This window comes from Camellia sinensis, chromosome 4 (assembly GCF_055761805.1).
Source record: "Camellia sinensis isolate YWXY chromosome 4, ASM5576180v1, whole genome shotgun sequence".
In the NCBI taxonomy this organism is placed as follows: Eukaryota; Viridiplantae; Streptophyta; class Magnoliopsida; order Ericales; family Theaceae; genus Camellia; species Camellia sinensis.
Genome location: NC_138964.1, coordinates 141,053,490 through 141,074,092, shown reverse-complemented (window position 1 = coordinate 141,074,092; position 20,603 = coordinate 141,053,490). Strand labels below are relative to the sequence as shown.

The window sequence follows — 20,603 nt, the reverse complement described above, 5'->3', positions numbered from 1 at the left end:
ACTTTTCTTGGTATGGTCAGTTTCTTGGCCTCGTAACATTCTTGAACTGGAAATGGAAATTCAGTTAAGCCAAATGCAACCTAACAGAAGTAGCCATTCTTTACAAAAATGCTTTTGATGAATATTTTCCACAGGTAGATTGCAGCAGGACCCAGAAAACTTCCTCCCTCTTCAACCACGTGTTGAAAACATACATGTATTTCCTAACATGTTGTAAAACACATTCTCTTCAGTGATGACAAACAAAAAATAAAATTCTCCTTTCCAATCACAAAGTACCATAGCCTTTCAATTGTTGTCTAGTGCACATTATTTGGCACAGCATTGCTCAGTATCATAGTTTTTAAGGTTTCAATACCTTTGGCTTCAACAAAATCCAGTAAGTTGTATGCTTGTCACTGAAATTTCATTTTACTTTGCAGATGTGAAAATAGTACAACATTAGGTCATGCATTCATGAATACATGGTGCAATTGGTAGTGTCGAATTTATAGACTTGACCACGAAACTGGACTCCATAAATGAAATAAAGAAATTCAGAATGGTTAAAGAAGACTTTTAATGGTCTCAAAAACCAAGCATTAGCACTACTACTTAGAAATAGGAGGCTCTCCCAACCACTTTGCACGAAAGCCCGTTCCCTTACAATCAGCACAGCATGTTGATCCCTGGGAGAAACATCACCAGAGTAGAATATGGGGATATGTCAATAATATTTGCTTTCATGATGCAAGAAAAAAAGCAGAAGAAAAAAAAGAAGAGAGTTTGATTTAGCTATTTTAACTTGCCTTCCCAGCACAAATAACACAACTGCTGTTTCTGGATGGTACTTGGCAAAGCATGTTGTCACCAAGAATAAAGAAACCTGTACCACCACACCATTTGCATTCAACATGCCCATTTGAGTCACAAGAAGAGCAAGCAATGGGCCTTGGTTGCTGCATGCATCAGGGACGAGCGAGATATTAGAAGGTACAAAAGGAGACCATACAAAGTATAGGATAACCACTACAAAATCATAAAAGCATTTCCAGTGCCATTAAGAAGATCCTGTTAAAGGAAGAGTAATATTTGAAATCCACATCTACCCAAATGAACCCTTGGTACTTTAGGATAATTAATACTTGATGGTAAAAAAAAAAAAAAAAAAAAACAGCAAGCATCGTGACAAATATTTTTGCATCAGCAACAGAGTTCGGTTGATAGTCGCTTTTTATTTCGATTTTAATTTAATTGTGCTCCATCCAAGAAATAACTCTAGTAATTCAAAAGTCAACTTATCATCTCACTCAAATGGCCCTTTTTTTTTGTCTTCCCCTAGTCTATATACTACTTCGAACTAATATCATAGAGAAATCTGTAATAGGTGTGACCATTTCTCCCTACGGCACAAGATCTAATTTCTCTTCCAATTTTCTCTAATCTAGTAGTCAACCAGTGCTACGTCTTTTTTGTAATGATTGAAAAATTAAAAAAAAAAACAGAAACTGGTGTTCACAAATGTAGTTGATTTACTTTCACCATAGTGTATGTAGGATGCTTTGCCCTACTGGCGACCGATGCATAAAGACAGTAGTTGACAGGAATATGTGACCACTGACCATCCGTGTCTAACACAACTTCAAGCAGTTACCTTTCTTACTCTAAGCAACGCCATACAGAAGAAGAACGGTTCACCTAGCCACAAAAGTTTTGCCTTCATTATTCAATTCATTAGGTACCCACACAAAAGATTTCTCAAAAAAAAAACTATCCTCTCCATAAAACACAAAAAATAATCAAAACCTAATGTAGAAAACAACCAACCTTCTTTACAGTCAGCCATTCTTGTTAAAAAAATTTCACCTTTCGACCAAAACAATATTTTATAAAATGTCCTAAATTAAGGCCACAAAGCATCACTAACTTGAAGCTCGTCCCAAAGAAAATTACCAGCCAAGTAGAGGAGCTAATAGTTCAGATCTGAATATACTTTAGACCTCAAGTAATAAAACATTGAACGCATAACAGTAATGTGATTATCGCGATTGATGTCTTGGTTTCCCTATTTTCAAGAGAATGGCATATTAGAGTTCAATAAATGGTTTAATCCATGAAAAACAACCACCACTTGTCACCTGATCACTAACCTATGCACAGAGAAGAAACAGCATATGAACTATGCCCAAACCTACAACTCCATGGATGCCTTGCTATGAAGCATGGGTATTTCGAAAAACATACCGTACCCGTACAGGGTACTTACCCGCGTATGGTACCTCATATGGTACTTCTACATACGTACTGGGTACATGAAATACGTACCCAAGTTTTTTCTTCTTAATTTTTGGCGTACCCAAACGTACCTAATATATACCCAAGCTGTACCGTACCTCAGTTGAAACAATATTTTCTTCTACTACATAGATAAAACTCCTTTCACTAGACTTCTTTTTTATTTTTTGTTTTATGTTTAACATGATTTTAAAATTAAACTATGGTTTGTTATGTTTAACATTATTTTAAAATTAAACTATAGTTTGTAAGTTATTTAATATATTGACATTTAATTTTGATTTATGCCTTTACTTTTGGCATTAAATGTTAATTAAAGGTTAGACCTTAACAAATTAAACCATTTAATTAATTTTTGAATTTCTCTAAATTAAAAATAAATATTTTTTTTACAAGCGTACCAAGCCATACCCGTGTCCTATTTTTTTTTAATTTTATCATATCGATGTACTTGTATCGTACCAGTACCAGTACTTGTACCCTTACCCATGCTTCATAGATGCCTTGGAAGCTCTCATCACTGTAGGTGTAAACTAGTCTTGTCCAATAGGGAATCAAATTAATTGGTTCTAAACCATCTCGGCTTAACCTGGGTAGAAAAACATGGGACTTGTGGACATCACATTCAGAGATGATGGGTTAAGTAATTTGGCCCAACTAGAGAATCCACCATTCACAAAATAATTCATACACACCCACACACAATATATATAACAACCACACAAACTTCATGTGAGTTTTGATCTATTATTATAGGCCTTTGATGGACTTGTTAATATTGATTAAGTGAAAAGCAGACCCTCCACCAAAGAGATATGAGATTAAGAAGTTGGATGCAAATTATCGATCTCATTTAGACAAATCTATCCTTCAACCACTATCGATAGATTGAGAATTAGCCTGCAACATCATATCTGGAATTGGAATGTAGGTACAAACTTTCCGTTAGATAAAGGGTCTAGGAATGGATGAATACCCATTATGAGAATATTACATTTCATGTATATATGGTAGTTTATATATATTAGGATTTTTTGTTTCCTTTTTAGTTCTAGGGTTAGATTGATATATAAACCAATGTATTCTTGTATTATATACACAATTGAATATACAGAAAAGCTTTTAGAAATCTTACATGGTATCAGAGCCACGTCCGAAACTCTAGGTCCGGCCTTGATCATTCGAAGCTTGGAGTCTTCTCTAGGCTTCTCCGAAGTCGCGAATCTGTTCTCTGGTCTTCTTCTAAGTCGCGACAGTCCTCTGTGCTTGGTCTGAAGTCGCGATTCAGGGCTCTCTCGTCTCTCTCTCTCTGGTTCAGCTAATCGACCACACATCGTGGGTCATCTGGGCTGTTCGATCAATAGTCCTCTGTTTTTGGTTCGATACATCATCACATATCTCCCCCTTGGTTCATCTCTTTCTCTCTCTTTCCCTCTCTCTCCCCCTCTGGTTTAGAATTGCGACACCCATACCCATCGTGGTTCGTGATCCATCTAAACAGAAATCCATCTGGTCTGGGTGTCATTATATTTGAAGCTCTCAGGTTTTGGTTTATTACATTGTTGCCCCATCAGATTTCAATTTATTACGGTTCTCTATTTTTGTTTGGTTCATTATGACGATGACGGTTTCAACTTCTGTAAAGCCCAAGAAGGGGCTCATTGCCTCAGATGAATGCGTTTTCTGCCATCAGAGGGGCTATTGGAAGTACCACTGTCCCAAGAAGAGACGTCTGCCTGCCTCATCTTTTCAGCAGTCTCAGAATCAATTTTGGGCTTCCCCCTCTGCGTATTCTGCATCTGCTCCGGCTCCTGATCCTGACTTGGCTTCCTTGACTGCTCAGATTAGTCAGCTTCAGTATATATTGTTTACCTCTCCACCATCCTCGTTTGTCTCCATTGTTTCCTCTCTTCATTCAGGTTTGCTTGGGTTTTCATCAGGTATTTCTTCGTCCGTCTGGATTTTTGACTCTGGTGCCTCTCATCATATGACTCCTCACCTCTCCTTACTTCAAAATTGTACTCCTCCCTTTCCTATTACTATTAATGCTGCTAATAGGTCTAGTATGTCTATTGTATCTATTGGTTCTGTCCTACCGTTTTCTATGTCTGTTGTCTCTATTCCATCTGTCCTTTATGTTGCCCAGTTATCTGTCAATTTATTATCTATCAATCGGCTTGATACTTCTGGTTTTGATGTTATCTTTTCTTTTTCTATCTGTTCTGTGCAGGATCGGATGTTTAAGCAGCAGATTAGGACCGGCCGTAGAGTTGGAGACCTCTATATGGTGGAGAGCTTGCATCTGCCCATGTCAACCTCTCTGACTGCCTTTTCTTCTTTTCAGTTAGATTCTCTGTCTAGTCCTTTCAACTTGTGGCATTCTAGATTAGGGCATTTATCTACTGATCGCTTACGGTTTTTAGCTTAGCCTGGTATATTAGGTAAAGTTTCTCCTAGTGAACTTACTGAATGTCGGAGGTGTAAACTTGCCAAAATGACAACCTTACCGTTTCATAAAAATACTTCTATATCTGATACACCATTTTCTTTAGTTCATATTGATGTTTAGAGTCCTTCTCCTGTTCTCACCAAAGGGGGTTCTGCATACTATGTGTCATTTGTTGATGACTACATCTGTTACGCCTGGGTTTATCTTATGACTTATAAATCCGATTTCTATCAGATATACCGTACCTTTCAGTCTATGATTACTACTCAGTTTGGGTCTGCAATTAAAATGTTACGGTCTGACTTGGGTGAGACTATTTTAAAAATGAGTTTGGTGAGTATTTGGCCAATTTGGGTACCATTCACCAAACTTCCTGTACAGATACACCTGTCCAAAATAGTCGAGCCGAGCGTAAACACCGTCATCTCCTTGAGACAGCTAGGTCTCTTCTTCTCTCTACCTCAGTTCTGACTCCATTCTGGGAGAAGACAGTTCTTACTGCTATTTTTCTTCTCAACCGCATACCTACTCCCCTTCTGTCTAGTCGGTCTCCTTATGAGGCTTTGTTCTCCCAAATTCCTAACTACTCCCTTCTTCGTGTGTTTGGGTCTGCCTGTTTTGTCCTTCTTCCTCGCAAAAATAGGACCAAACTTAGTGTCCGGTCTATCCTCTGTGTCTTTTTGGATTATAGTCCTATTCAAAAAGGCTAACGGTGTTACGAACCTATTTTCCGTCGTCTTTACGTCTCCATCATGTTTCTTTTCTTGAACGTCTACCTTACTTTCAGCTTCCTCTTCTCACCGCCCTAGTTTCAAAAGAGGATTTGGTTCATATTGATCTGTTTCCTTCTAAGGTCCCGTCTGATGAGTACATCTCCACAATTCCTCTTGAGCTTGTTCCATCTTCTCATTCTGCTTCACCTTTGGCTGTTTCTCCTCCTTCGGTTTCTTCTCATCCTCCGTTGTTAGTTTATTCTCGTCGCAAGGCTCCTCTACCGGTTGTCTCTACCCCTACTGCTGATCCTCTTACTTCTTATGACTATGATCCTGCTACACACCGATATCCTACTCGAGCGCGTCATCCTCCAAACAGGTTGGGTTGGTCTAATACATGTTTTTCTACTTCCTATCATACTTTTTTATCTGCTATTCACTCTTTTTCAAAACCTCAGTCTTACAAGGAGGCCTATTAGGATTCTCATTGGGTTCAAGCTATGGTGGATGAGTTGTCTGCTTTACAAAAAAATTAGTACTTGGGAGTTGGTTTCTTTACCTGCTGATGGTTCTCTTGAGCGCTCCAAAGCTCGTCTGGTTGCCAAAGGTATGAGGAGACCTTTACTCCTGTTGCCAAGATGACTACTGTTCGTACTTTAATCTCTATCGTTGTTGTTCGTTCTTGGCCTCTTTATCAGATGGATGTTAAAAATACTTTTCTTAATGGCCATCTTACTGAGGAGGTTTACATGCGTCCTTCCCCTGGCCTTCACTATTCCTCTGGACAGGTTTGTCGCCTTTGGCGTGCTCTATACGGTCTGAAACAGTCTCCTCGTACTTGGTATGATCACTTTCAGACTGCTGTTACTGAACTTGGGTTTCATCCTTGTGCCCAGGACTCTGCTTTATTTCTTCTCCACACCTCTGTTGGATTTGTTGCGTTATTACTGGATGTGGATGATATGATCATCACTGGTTCTAACTCTTCTGCTATATCTGAGGTCAAGTGGCTTCTTTTCCGCACCTTTGAAATGAAGAATCTAGGCCTATTGCGGTATTTTCTTAGTATTGAGGTAGCTTCTTCTCCCAAGGGCTACTTTTTCTCACAGGCCAAGTATGCCAATGAGGTTATTCATCGTGCCGGTCTTACTGACACTAAGATTTCTGATACCCCCATTGAGCTTAATGTAAAGCTCAACACTACTGATGGTATACTTTTGGATGATCCTACTCTATATCGAGAACTTGTGGATTGCTTAGTCTATATGACGATTACTCATCCTGATCTTGCCTATGCTGTTCATGTAGTTAACTAGTTTGTTTCTGCTCCTCGCTCCACACATTGGGCTACCTTCGTTCGAATTCTTCGCTATCTCCGAGGTACTATATTTCAGGGTCTACTATTTTCCTCTACTTCCTCTCTGGATTTGGTGGCCTATGCTGACTCTGATTAGGCTGGTGATCTTACTGATCGCAAATCCACGTCTGGATTCTGTATGTTTCTTGGCAATTCTTTGATCTCTTGGAAAAGCAAGAAACAAACTATTGTTGCTCGCTCTATTGCCGAAGCTGAGTACCGTGCTATAGCTCATGCTATTGCTGAAATTGTTTGGCTTTGTTGTCTCTTATCTGATTTAGGTGTCCCTCAGTCTTCTCTGACCTCCCTCTACTGTGACAACCATAGTGCTATTTAGATTGCCTATAACACTGTTTTCCATTAGCGGACAAAGCACATTGAGATTGATTGTCACTTTGTTCGTCGCTATCTGCAGTCTAGCTCTATCTCACTTCCTTTCGTCTCTTCAGCTTTGCAGCTTGCTGACTGCTTTACCAAGACTCACACCACTGTTCGGTTTCAGTTTCTTCTTGACAAACTCTCAGTATTTTCTGCTAAAACACCTTGAGTTTGAACAGCGGTGTGAGAATATTACGTTTCATGTATATATGGTAGTTTATATATATTAGGATTTTTTTGTTTCCTTCTCAGCTCTAGGGTTAGATTGATATATAAACCAATGTATTCTTGTATTATATACACAATTGAATATACACAAAAGTTTTCAAAAATCTTACACCCACATGAGCTTGTGTTTTTCTTACTCATTTCCCTTTCTTCTTCTTCTTCTTCTTCTTCTTCCTTTTTTTTTTTTTTCTTTTTTTTTTTTGATAAATACGAATCTTCTACTTCTGTTTAATCACAAATTGATGTATTAGGTATTCATTATATTTGGAGAGATAAGAGTCCCGATCATTCCAAAGGGAAAATTCATCTGAATCAACCAGATTTTATTCTAGGTTGATTTGCTTCAATTTTATCCACTGTTCAATTCAACTGAGGCCCAAAATTTCAGAGCAAAGTTACATCGTTGAATTCTGAATTTATACATTTTGTGGCAAGTAAAAAAAAAACGTTAACTAGTAGCATTAACCCAAACAACAGAAACCAAAGAACTTTCAACATGTTAATACTAACCTAAACAAGACGAACCAAACTGCGGCCCTACTCAAGACCTTGTACAACATTACATGGAGACGGAAATGGGAATGGGTCTCAATTACAGTTGTGTCCAAGTGTCTAATTCTCCAAATCTTCAAAATTTAGGATACAAGACACTGCTAAAAATGTCTAGGTGTTTTAAATGGGTAAGCGTATTATTAAAAGAAAGGTTTGAGAGGAAGGGTGAAATCGTAAACTTTTTGATAGGTTGTGAAATTGGAGAAAATAAGTTAGATATCTAGATTATTATTGAAACTCTAACAAATTACAAGACAAAAGTTCAAATTTTGACTAACAAAAACATTAAAGCATAAATTTTATTTGCAAAATAGCCAAACTAGACAAAACCTTGGTGTTTATCTTCTTCAACAACCTTTACTACCTCCGGTATGTATAAGCAGTTCTACGAAAACAAATTTGGGCTCCACGGCTTAAGATCTGTTAAAGGCTCGTATTTTTGCTTCCTTCTGTTCTTCTTCTTTTTCATTCCACTGGTTCTAAATGTTGTCCTTCTGGGTATACATTTTAAGATTCACAATCAGAATATGTAGTTTATGATGGTAGATATGTAACACTCCATAAAAGTCAACCAATCATCAATAAGCATTTTCAGTTCCCACAACAAACTTACAATGAAGCCATCTACACTTGGAGCCTTATTTTTTGTGGAAACTTGTCATAGTATCATAAACCCAACTTTTTTTTATACATGTATAAGCTATTATACCCATTCATCAGTGTCCGTCATCTACTTGAGGCTTGATTATTCATAGTCATCAAAATATTACAAGATTAGTAGATATATTTGTTAGATTCTAAGAGACTAGTATAAACCATTGCTCTCCACATGAAAGAAATTGGTTTTCCATCATCTTCTAGAAACATTTTGCAACTTACCATGTCCTTTATTTTCTTCTTTTTCTTTCTCACTGGATTTATTTCTTGATGTTCAAACTCTTCCCACAACTTTTGTCATCCAAAGAAGCTTCTCTTCAAGTTTTCTTGTAGGTCTGTATTGAGTTAAAGGGAGCATTTCTATCTATCACATCTAAATTTAGCTTTATTCCAAGATTTGAATTATCCCTTCAAGTTTCGAAACTTACCTTGGCACAGGTGCCCCCAAAATTATTGTTGCTACCATCAACGCTCCTAACCTTGAAAGAATGCTTGGAATTTGGTAGGGCAAATGATGGAGAACATGGAGGCACCTGCCAATAGTTCAAGTTTGACTATAAGTTTGTTCTCTTCGGGTGTTATTTTTTAGTTACACTTATTAATTTGTGTTTTTTTTTTTTTTGCTGGCATAAATGAAATTCAAGAATCATGAGATACCTCCTGGTATATTTTACCCTTTTTGTTACCCTACTGGTTCTTTTGGGGTAGTGTACATTTTGATAAGCATTGGACACAAACCTCTCTATCGGAAATTTGTAGTAAGGGCATTTTGGTCATTCCGCACTTGTGACTTGCACCCCTAATTATATCCATATGTAGTTGAGAGGGGCGGCTATATTTGTATCTTGCTTGTAACCCTTTCTGATCATAATGAAATCACAGCAATCGTAAATGTAACCCTTATTTTGGGGTGAATCACGTAAATTTTGTGTTCTTGTGTGGGGCATACAATTCGTGCATGTTTGTTCTTCCATGTTTTTCATGTCTTACTAATTTTGGTTAGGTGTTACAACTTGCTCAACAGGTTCTACATCAAGTAGGTCACAAGCAAGCATGTGCTAACTATGGAGCTTAACTTAGTCTAAAAATACGAAACCAATATTACAAAATTACTTTGCACAACTATTAAAGTCAAGAACGGTTTCGTTGGTGCCCATAATTAAGTTTAAAGCTAATAAAGTAACAAAAAGATTTTGTCAAGTGTTTCCTAATCGTGTCCTACTTAAAATCAAATGAACTCTTCAAATATATATATATATATATATTTTAACTTTCTCTTTTTTTGTATCTACTATGTTCAATATCATTGGGCCTATAATGTTCTCAGTTATTAAAAAATTTTAGTTTCTTATTTAAAGTCACAATGTTAGTCAGCATTGGATATGTGGTGGCTCAATGCTTCCCTTTTATACTCTCTCTCTCTCTCTCTCTCTCCCTCTCTCCTTAGCGGCATCATTGAAAGCAAGTATCACAAACATTGATATAATTTCTCTCCAAGTATTGGTGACTCATGTTTGCATTTTAATTTCTTTTTTTTAGTTAGTCTTCCTCCAACCCCCCCCCCCCACCCCAAAATCCCTTCCGCTTCCCCTCTTTCTCTCTACCATTTTCTCACTTTTTTTTTCTTATGACAACTTCATTTTGTTTGATTCAAAATATACTTGCTTCTTCTTTTCTTATTTCATTCTTTTTATCTACATTAGAAGATTTTATGCCAATTTATTAGTTTATTTTCAAAATGAATTTCTTGTTTGTATAGCCAACTTTATAAGGATTTATAGTTTTTTTTTTTTTCTTTTATTTATTTGGTTTTAATAATTAGGCTTTAAATGGTGCATGAAAGTAAACATGTTGAGCTCATTGTCATAACTTATAAGTCTTGCTACGGTTTCCCTGTAATTTTACCTAAAAGTTCTTTAATTAAGATAGCTTGGATTTACTAGTATGGTTTATGCATATTTTGCTTTTTCTAGAACATGGTACAATTCTTTATTGTGTTAAGCAATTATATTTCATTGAAAAAGCCAAATCAACCCTGGCAATAACAACAACCTTTTCTTATAGATTGGATTGTCAATCAAAGATCCAAAACTTGACAGACAAGAATTTGGACTAAAAAATGATTCATCACATTATCAAATTAGGAGCTCCCTTATCCAAAACAAGGTACAATCCTTCAATGCTTTAAGCAATTATATTCATCTTGAAAAAGCCAAGTCAGACTAACAATAGCAGTAACCTTTTAAAATTATTATGCTAAAAAGGTTTAAGCTTATATATCGTGGCCTCCACGCAATGGTGATAAGTGAGAAATAGTCATCCTACAAAGAAGATGATGTTGGAAAAGCAGCTCTTGTTAAGGAAAAAGTGTTGAATGATATTTGGTGAGACAAGATAGAATACATAATCTCATTTACTTTGCCAATATATGAGATGCTTAGATCTTGTGACACCGATAAGCCATGTTTACATTTGGTCTATGAAATGTGGGATTCAATGATTAAGAGGGTGAAGGCATCCATTTATAGGCGTGAAGGAAAGTTCGAAAATGAAGAGTCGGCTTTCTATTCTGTGGTGCACCAAATACTAGTGGAAAGATGGACAAAAAGTAGTACACCACTTCATTGTCTCGCACATTCTTTGAATCCGAGGTATAATTCATTTTTAAACTCTCTTCTTTTTTTTTTTTGAATGAAAAAATGATAGAATTTAGTTAACATAATTTAAACTCTTAATATAATAACTTACCATAATTTACTTTTTATTTATTATTTTCCCTAATTTTGCAATTTAGGTATTATAGTGGAATGTGACTTCATGAAAATCCCATTCGTGTTCCTCCTCACGAGGATGAAGAAATTTCTGATATGAGAACCAAGTGCTTTAAGAAATACTTTCCAAATGCAAAAGAGAGAAGGGCTGTGAATACAGAGTATGCCAAATTTTCAGGTTTTTTGGAGAGTTTTGGAGACACTGACTCTTCTGCACATGGAACTAATGGTTTGGTGGTTGACACATGGCTCTTCTGCACCTATGCTCCAGTCATTAGCAATGAAATTACTTGGCCAACCTTGTTCCTCTTCATGTTGTGAAAGGAATTGGAGCATATACACTTTCATTCACTCCATGCAAAGGAATAAAATGACTCCACAACATTGTGAGGATTTGGTTTTTGTGCATTCTAATATTCGCCTTCTATCAAGGAGTCAACAATACACAGAAGGAGAGAGCAAGTTATGAGACATTGGACGAGATGCTTTTGATTCATTGGAGGGCTTTGGTTTATTAGAAATTGCAAATCTTTCACTTGATGAGCCGGAGATGGAAGCCATATTATTTAATGATGAAGTTGATGGAATTGAAAGTTGATGTTCTAAGTTTTCTAGTTTCATTAGGGTTATCTTTTATTTTGTTTAGCTTGTTTTTGGCATGAAACTCTCTTCTATGTAATAATGACATTAAAATAGCTCGTCAATTTACTTTTTTATTGGTATTGTTGAAGAGTGATTTACTTCTTCTTTTTTTCTTTTTTTTTTTGTAATTTCTCTTTTTAATTATGTTATTGAACTTTAATTTGTATGTTGGATCTTTAGCTATAAATTTAAAATAAAAAAATAAAAAATTGACGTACCTCAGCCGTACCCGTGCCCATACCCTACTTTTTTTAAATTTGCCGTATCGGCGTACCCATATCGTACCAGTACCTATACCCGTATCCGTACCCGTGCTTCATAGCTTACTTTGGTTTTAGCTATGTTGTTGTTCACTTTCCCACATTTCATTTTGGTAATTTTTTTTATTCTCTGGATGGGTTTGGGGATGGCCTGAACCACATAAAGCACTTGAAAACTCTAAATGCTTTAGGGAGGCAATTCGTTTTGTAGAAGACAAAATACAAGAGATTAGAAAATGGGAGAATGATTTGATACAGTTGTACTGAATAATATCCAAACACTAACTAAACATTTGATGTACTAATTTAGTCATCCATGAGATTCTTTTTTATGATAACAATCACTTAAATATTGTTTTGAAGTCCTTATGAGTAAAAAGGCAATTTCTCATGTCTCATTCAAACTTAGATGGCATCTTCATTTTGTTTCTATGTAAAACATTTGATTTTATTTATGAAGTGATGATTAGTCTTTATATCAAAGTAAAAAATTGATTTTTGCTTGCGGGATTATTGTTCAAAATCATTTTTTCCTTCCAAATTAGTTTTAGTGTTTGTTGTGACCAATACAAACTATGCATTTCATATCATCTCTGTTTTTTTTTTTTTTTTTTCCTCAATTAATTTGTCATGTGTTGCTTCATGCATTGTTAGGAATATAAAATTGTGGTCTCATCATGTCTTTCAAAGATTAAAAGTAGTGTGTTTTGGACTTATATAGTAATGATGACGCAAATTTTTGATTTTTTCGTGAATTTTGCGATGAATAGTTTGTGTTTTTTTAAGGCTTTTTAATTTTATTTTTTATTATTTGATCTATTTATGGAGCTTAGATAATTGGAAAAATTGCAAGTTCATCAACGCGTGTTCTATGTTTGATTCACTGTGGTAATTTATTATCTAGATCAGAGTGTTTGGAGAGGTTGGCCTAATTCATATTTTTGCTGCTGTTGAAATTTGCTCCCCGGTTCAACTAGAAAGACTTCTATACAAGTTATCATTTTATTGTTAGGTTCACTATGTAAAACCTATGTAAACTTCTCTCTTACATGCATGTTTAGAATTTTCGCTCAATGTTATTTTTCATATGTGTTTCAGCCAATGATGGGTCAGAATTATGCTTACCACTGGTATATTCAAAGTTATCAAAGAAGTAAATGAATTTTGTGCTGAAAGAAGGGAATCAATTACAAAACAAATTGAATGAAGATTATTTGTTGTTATGACAATGCCATTGCAAAAAATTGTGAAACATGCAATTATTACTCTTAAACATGGGTTTGCTGAGTTTTTTTGGTATTGTTCAAATTGAAACCGTAAAATCATCTGATTCAATAATATTATATTAAGCTATTCATGCATTTGTTATTGTTCTTCTAATTATTTTTATTACTTCAATGAGTTCATTTTGTTGTCAAATTAGAGTGGCTTTTAAAGAATCATTTTGTTGATTTCTCATATGTATTTTGATGCGATTCCTCATAGCTATTGGTTTTTTAAAGTGAATTTAAGCTAGTGATTTTGTTGCAAGTGGTTGATCCGTATTAGAAACGTTGGGTTATGTTACTTCTCTTTATGTGTATAGTTGGTTGGCTCTCATTCTAAACTGGATGATTAATTATGATTTTTTTTAGTTAGATAGGATGATTACTCTTTTGTACAAAAATATTCATTCACCTTTCCTTGAAGGTATTGAAATTTGATAAAGTGAAAAAGTAACCAGTTATGATACTAAGGCCTCGTTTGGGAACAGGCTAATTTAGTAACTTTTTGGCTATTTGGCTAAAAAGGTAGGTAAAAAAAACTTGTATGTTTGGGATGACTTTTTGGCTAATTACGAAAAGATGTGCAAAAAGTAGAGAGAAAAGAGAATCTTTGACTTTTTGGTATGAGTTGTTGGCTTTTTGGCTAATTTAGTAACTTTTTGGCTAATTGGCTAAAATAGCCTCTTGCCAAACGAGGCCTAATTCAGTAATATCCTTTTATTGAAGATTTGCTATACATGTGTCATTTGACGTGGATTAAATTCTAAAATTTGCTATTTGGACTTAAATTTTAGCAAATATTTTTAAATTCTGTTCTTTATTTATGCTACACTGAAATATGAAATTCATAATTTGGACTTTAATTTTGAAATTTGTTATTTGAAATTTATGAATCTTTTTGCCAGTTTACTGTGTAAAAACAATTTCAACTTCTTATTTGTGAAGTTTTAAACTAGAGTGATATTATCATTTTGAATTGATTTATTACAATTGAATTTCTTAGCACATGTGGTACCAAAAAAATTGTTGACCGTGCCTTCAAACACGGGTTATCCCTAGTCTTTCTACAATCTAAAATCTTTCTAACAACACTTCAAGTTTTCTAAATTTATGACGCATCAATGGGTCATATACATATTTTTCTTTGTTTCTGGGTTTGGGTTGGCAATTCCTTACACATCTGAAGTTATTGTAATAGTAGCAAATGCTGCTCATTCCACATAATGTAATAGGGATGAACCAATTTCCAATCAAAAGAACAGGAGAACAATATATCAAAAATAAAAAATAGAACAAGAGATCAAGCTCTTACACAATTCCTGGTAATATTAAACTACCCACAAACAGGTTTATTAATGCAGTACCGCTACATCCACAGAATTTTCCTGCCTGAATGAATATCTTACAATTCGGGCGGAGGGAAATTCGGTGAATCAAACATTATTGTTATTAACAAGTCACAATCACAAATCATCATCACTTAAAATCAACCATGAGAAACCCTTATTTGACCAATCAATTTTCTTTTAACAACTTTCAACTAATCAATGAAGCGATTAAAACTGATTTCATAAACCGTTTAATAAATACGACTGTTTAATCAAATCACCAATTACGGCTTTTTAGTTTCTTTATTTTTCTTTAGATTTTTCAACAAGTAAACAGAGTTGAAAACCCTAGAGGAGGCAATCATATTATACCTGAGAGATTATCCAAGCTTTTTCCATACGCTTAACGAAGTTTGAGGAGCTCTCGTAAGAGTCCACCATTGAAGCTCGAATTCGAACACCATAAACCCTAGAATTCAAGACACGACCGTCGCGTATAGATTGGCCACCAATCGAGAGTCTTCTGGGCAATACGAAGCTGTTGTTGTTGTTGTTGTTGTTGTCTATCGATTTTATCGAAATCATCGGTCTGCAACAAATACAATTCGACATTTTCAACTCAAATTGGTTAACGATCCCAATTTTTAGAGAGAGAGAGAGAGAGAGAGAGCTTGGCGGGGAATGAAACGGAGGTCGGAAGAGCCGTTGGTTTATCTTCCGTCTGGTTTTGTGAAGAAGATGACCCTGACCCGTCCACCTTTCTTTGCATCCATCACGATGATCCAAGTCAATGCACTATCCATCAATTAGTTCCAAATAAATAAATAAATCATAAATATGTATTGAAATTTGTTTTAAAAATCATAAATATGTATTGAAATTTGTTTAAAATACGATTTGAATCATTTGAAAAATTATAAATATTTTTTATTAGAATTTTTTATTTAATAAAATTAATAAAAAAAATAAAATTTTTAACTATTTTTTTATATAATAAAAAAATTATATGAATTATTAATTGAAATAAATTTATGATATCATTAAAAAATTTTAATTAACTTAATAATTTATTAATAAAATAAATTATTTATTATAAAATTAAAAATTTCAACAAATAAAATGTAATTTTCAAAATTATAGGGATAGTTTGTATATTAAAAAAAAAATGGACTCTTCATTAGTCACTTATTTTCTTAAATATTATTTTGGTTAATAAATATATCATTTCTCTTTTTTAAAAGGAAATAACATATCAATGTATGAGTAAAAAACTATTTTCAAATCAACAATGTTAAGTATTATGAAAAATATTTTATGAAAATAATCATGAAAGATTTGTGACTCTTAGATTACACTTAGGCCAAGTTTGGGAAGACTAAATAAGTGCACTTTTTGACTTTTTTGATATTATGTGTAGAAAAAGTAGAGAGGAAGTGCTGATTGATGTGACCCAAAAAAGATAAAAAGATGAAATAAGTGCACTTTTTTAGGTTAGCCAAACTTGGCCTTAGAATAAAGCACCACACACTAAGTAAGATAATTCAAAAATTATAAATCTTTCATGATCATTTTCACAAAAAAAATTTCATCATCCCTAACTTTTTTTTTTTTTTCAAATTAGTGACATTTTTGTTCCGTCATTTTTGTTTGGTAATGTTCAGCAAGCAATTCAAACAAAAATTATAGAACTTCGAGCATTGGAGGAGACGCCATTTTACTCACAAAGCCAATTTTTGAACGATTGCATGGGCTACGTCATGAGGTTGATGAGCTTCTTGAGAAGGATAAAATTTTTTGGTTTTAGTGAGCACAGGCAAACTGGATTCAAGATGGAGATCAGAACACTCCTTTCATGTGAAAGCTACCCAACGACATCAAAAGAAAAGAATTGAAGGTCTGAACTGTAAGTTTCTGAAGAATTTCTGTATATTAAATTGTGTGATTTGTTTACAAAGAGTGCATTAATTATATAGCCCTAATCTATAACAGAAAAAGAAAATACAAAGAAAATGAAATTGCCTAATTCCTAATATACAATATATACAATATATTTTCTCACAACCCTGCTCAAACTCAATGTGTTTTAGTAGAAAACACTGAGAGTTTGCTAAGAAGAAACTGAAACCGAGCGGTAGGGTGAGTCTTGGTGAAGAAATCCGCAAGTTGCAAAGTCGAGGAGACAAAAGGAAGTGAGATAGAGCCAGAATACAGATGTTGTCGGATAAAGTGACAATCAATCTCAATGTGTTTCGTCTATTCATGGAAGACAGTATTGTGGGCAATCTGAATAGCACTGCGGTTGTCATAATAGAGGGAGGTCGAAGAAGACTGAGGTACACCCAAATCAGAGAAAAGCCAAACAAGCTCAGCAGTAGCATGAGCCATAGCACGGTACTCAGCTTCGGCAGTAGAGCGAGCAACAACAGTTTGTTTCTTGCTTTTCCAAGAGATCAAGGAATCACCAAGAAACATACAGAAACTAGAGGTGGACTTGCGATCAGTTACATCACCAGCCTAATCAGAATCAGCATAGACCACCAAGTCTAAAGAGGAAGTAGATGACAACAGCAAGCCCTGAAAGATGGTGCCCCGGAGATAGCGAAGAATACGAACCAAAGCAGCCCAATGAGTAGAGTGGGGAGCAGAAACGAACTGACTAACCACATGAACAACATAAGCAAGATCAGGGCGAGTGATAGTCTAATAAACTAAACAACCCACCAGCTCGCGATAGACCGTGGGATCATTTAGAGGGACACCATCAGTAGAGTTGAGCTTCACATTAAGCTCAATAGGTGTACCAAAAACCTTAGTATCAGTAAGACCAGTACGGTGAATAACCTCATTAGCATATTTGGCCTGAGACAAAAAATAGCCTTTTAGAGAAATGGCAACCTCAATACCAAGAAAATACTATAATAGACCCAGATCCTTCATTTCGAAGGTGCGGAAGAGATGTTGCTTGACCTTAGAGAAAACAGAAGAGTCAAAACCAGTGATGATCATATCATCCACATAAAGTAGGAGAGCAACAAAACCAGCCGAGGTATATCTGAGAAACAAAGCAAAGTTAGAAGCAGAAGGATGAAACCCAAGCTTGGTAACAGCAGTCTGAAAGCGATCATACCAAGCACGAGGAGACTACTTCAAACCATACAGAGCACGCCGAAGACGACAAACCTTCCCAGAAGAGTGAAGAAGACCAGGGGGAGGACGCATGTATACCTCTTCAGTGAGATATCTGTTAAGAAAAGCATTCTTAACATCCATCTGATAGAGAGACCAATGTCGAACAGCAGCAACAGAAATCAAGGTACGGACAGTAGTCATCTTGGCAACAGGGGCAAAGGTCTCCTCATAATCAATACCATACTCCTGTAAGAAACCCTTGGCAACCAAGCGAGCTTTGTAGCGCTCGAGAGAACCATCAGAATGAGTCTTGACTTTATAGATCCATTTGCAACCAACCAGATTCTTGCCAGCAAGCAAAGAAACCAACTCCCAAGTGTTAGTCTTTTGTAAGGCAAACAACTCATTCTCCATAGCTTGAACCCAATTAGGATCCTGACAGGCCTCATTGTAAGACTAAGGTTCTGAAAAAGAGTGAATAGCAGACAAAAAAGTACGATAGGAAGCATAAAAACATGTATTAGACCAACCCAACCTATTTGGAGGACGACGCTCACGAAGAGGATAGTGGTGTGTAGCAAGATCAGAGTCGTCAGAAGCAGAAGGAGCAGCAACAGGAGTAGAGACAACTGGTGGTGGGGGAGCCTTGCAACGAGAATAGACCAACAACGGAGGGGACGAAGCAGCCGAAAGAGAAGAAGGAGCCATAGGTGACATAGACAGAGAACTAGAAATGACGTCAGGAGAAACAGTGGCGATGTACTCATCAGATAGGACCTCAGAAAGAAATGGGTCAATGTGACCCAAATCTTCTTTGGAAACGGGAGCAATGAGAGGAGGAAGCTGAAAGTAAGACAGACGTTCGAGAAAGTCAACATGACGGGAGACATAAAGGCGACGAGAGACAAGGTTATAACAACGGTAGCCTTTCTGAGTAGGACTATAACCTAAAAAGACACAGAGGACAGACCGGGCACTAAGTTTGGTCCTATCTTTGCGGAGAAGAAGGACAAAACAGGCAGACCCAAACACACGAAGGAGGGAGTAATTAGGAATTTGGGAGAACAAAGCCTCATAAGGAGACCGACCAGAAAGAATGGAAGTAGGCATGCGGTTGGGAAGAAAAGCAGCAGTAAGAACTGCCTCCCCCCAGAATGGAGCTGGAACTGAGGTAGAGAGAAGAAGAGACCTAGCTGTCTCAAGGAGATGATGGTGTTTACGTTCTGATCAACCATTTTGGGCAGGTGTATTTGTACAGGAAGTTTGGTGGATGGTACCCAAAGTGGCCAAATACTCACAGAACTCATTTTAAAAATATTCCCCACCCAAGTCAGATCGTAAGACTTTAATTATAGACCCAAACTGAGTAGTGATCATGGACTGAAAGGTACAGTAGATCTGATAGAAATCGGACTTATGAGTCATCAGATAAACCCAAGTGTAACGGGTGCAGTCATCTATAAATGATACATAATATGCAGAACCCCCTTTGGTGAGAACAGGAGAAGGGCCCCAAACATCAGTATGAACTAAAGAAAACGGTGTATCAGATATAGAAGTACTTTTACGAAAAGGTAAGGCTGTTATTTTGGCAAGTTTACACCCCCGACATTCAGTAAGTTCACTAGGAGAAACTTTACCTAAGATACCTGACTGAGCTAAAGACCGTAAGCGGTCAGCAGATAAATGCCCTAATCTAGAATGCCACAAGTAGAAATGATTAGACAAAGAATATAACTGAAAAAAAGAAAAAACAGTTGAAGAAGTTATCATAGGTAGATGCAAGCTCTCCACCGCATAGAGGTCTCCAACTCTGTGGCGAATCCCAATCTGCTGCTTGGATATCCGATCCTGCACAGAACAGATAGAAGAAGAAAAGATAACATCAAAACCAGAGGCATCAAGCTGACTGATAGATTATAAACTGACAGATAACTGAGGAACATAAAGGACAGATGGAATAGCAGACATAGCAGACGGTAAGACAGACCCAACAGATACAACTGACATACTAGACCCATTAGCAGCATTAACAGTAATAGGAACGGGAGGGGGAGTACAATTTTGAAGTAAAGAGAGATGATGAGTCATATGATGAGAGGCACCAGAGTCAAAAAGCCAAACAGACGAAGAGATACCTGAAGAAGACCCAAGCAAACCTAAATGAAAAGAGGAAACAATGGAGGCTGATGGAGATGGCTAGGAGATAGACAGTATATGCTGAAGCTGGCTAATCTGAGCACTCAAGGAAGCCAAGTCAAGATTAGGAGCCAGAGTAGAGACAGTGTATGCAATCGGAGACTGAGAAGAACTTGGAGGTGGAGCTTGGAACTGTGTTGGAGACTGCTGAGAAGAAGAAGCAGGCAGACGTCTCTCTTAGGACACTGATACTTTCAATGTCCCATCTGATGGCAGAAAGCACACTCATCTAAGGCTAGAAGCCCCTTCTTGGGCGGGACAAAAGACTGGAGCTGATGAGAAGATGCGATCAACATGACAAACATAGAGAAGGGACCAAAATGCAGTAATCTAACCTCGATGCAAAAAATGCAATAACTAGAAAATATAATGGTCACAATGCAATAACTAGAAAATACCAG

General features: G+C 36.2%; 1 protein-coding gene and 1 long non-coding RNA gene across 5 annotated transcripts; both read right to left on the bottom strand.

Annotated features, from left to right (window-relative positions):
• Nucleotides 1–392: 392 nt before the first annotated feature.
• Nucleotides 393–15,735, bottom strand: LOC114287995 (uncharacterized). 4 transcript variants are annotated; one of them, XM_082866340.1, is made up of 5 exons: nt 15,546–15,696; nt 15,247–15,463; nt 9,037–9,141; nt 789–938; nt 393–668 (listed from the first exon to the last, which is right to left on the bottom strand). In XM_082866340.1, exons 1-5 carry the CDS (start codon nt 15,641–15,643, stop codon nt 591–593), a joined length of 648 nt encoding a protein of 215 aa, XP_082722466.1. In that variant the 5' UTR covers nt 15,644–15,696; the 3' UTR covers nt 393–590. The 4 variants fall into 4 exon arrangements, with proteins under 4 accessions (XP_082722466.1, XP_082722467.1, XP_028087294.2 ...); XM_082866341.1 differs by lacking the exon at nt 9,037–9,141 and having other exon boundaries at nt 15,546–15,692; XM_028231493.2 differs by having other exon boundaries at nt 15,247–15,676.
• LOC145789552 (uncharacterized) lies at nt 8,226–8,959 on the bottom strand. The gene is made up of 2 exons (XR_014327603.1): nt 8,831–8,959; nt 8,226–8,445 (listed from the first exon to the last, which is right to left on the bottom strand). It is a non-coding gene; the product is annotated as an uncharacterized LOC145789552 (long non-coding RNA).
• Nucleotides 15,736–20,603: the final 4,868 nt, after the last annotated feature.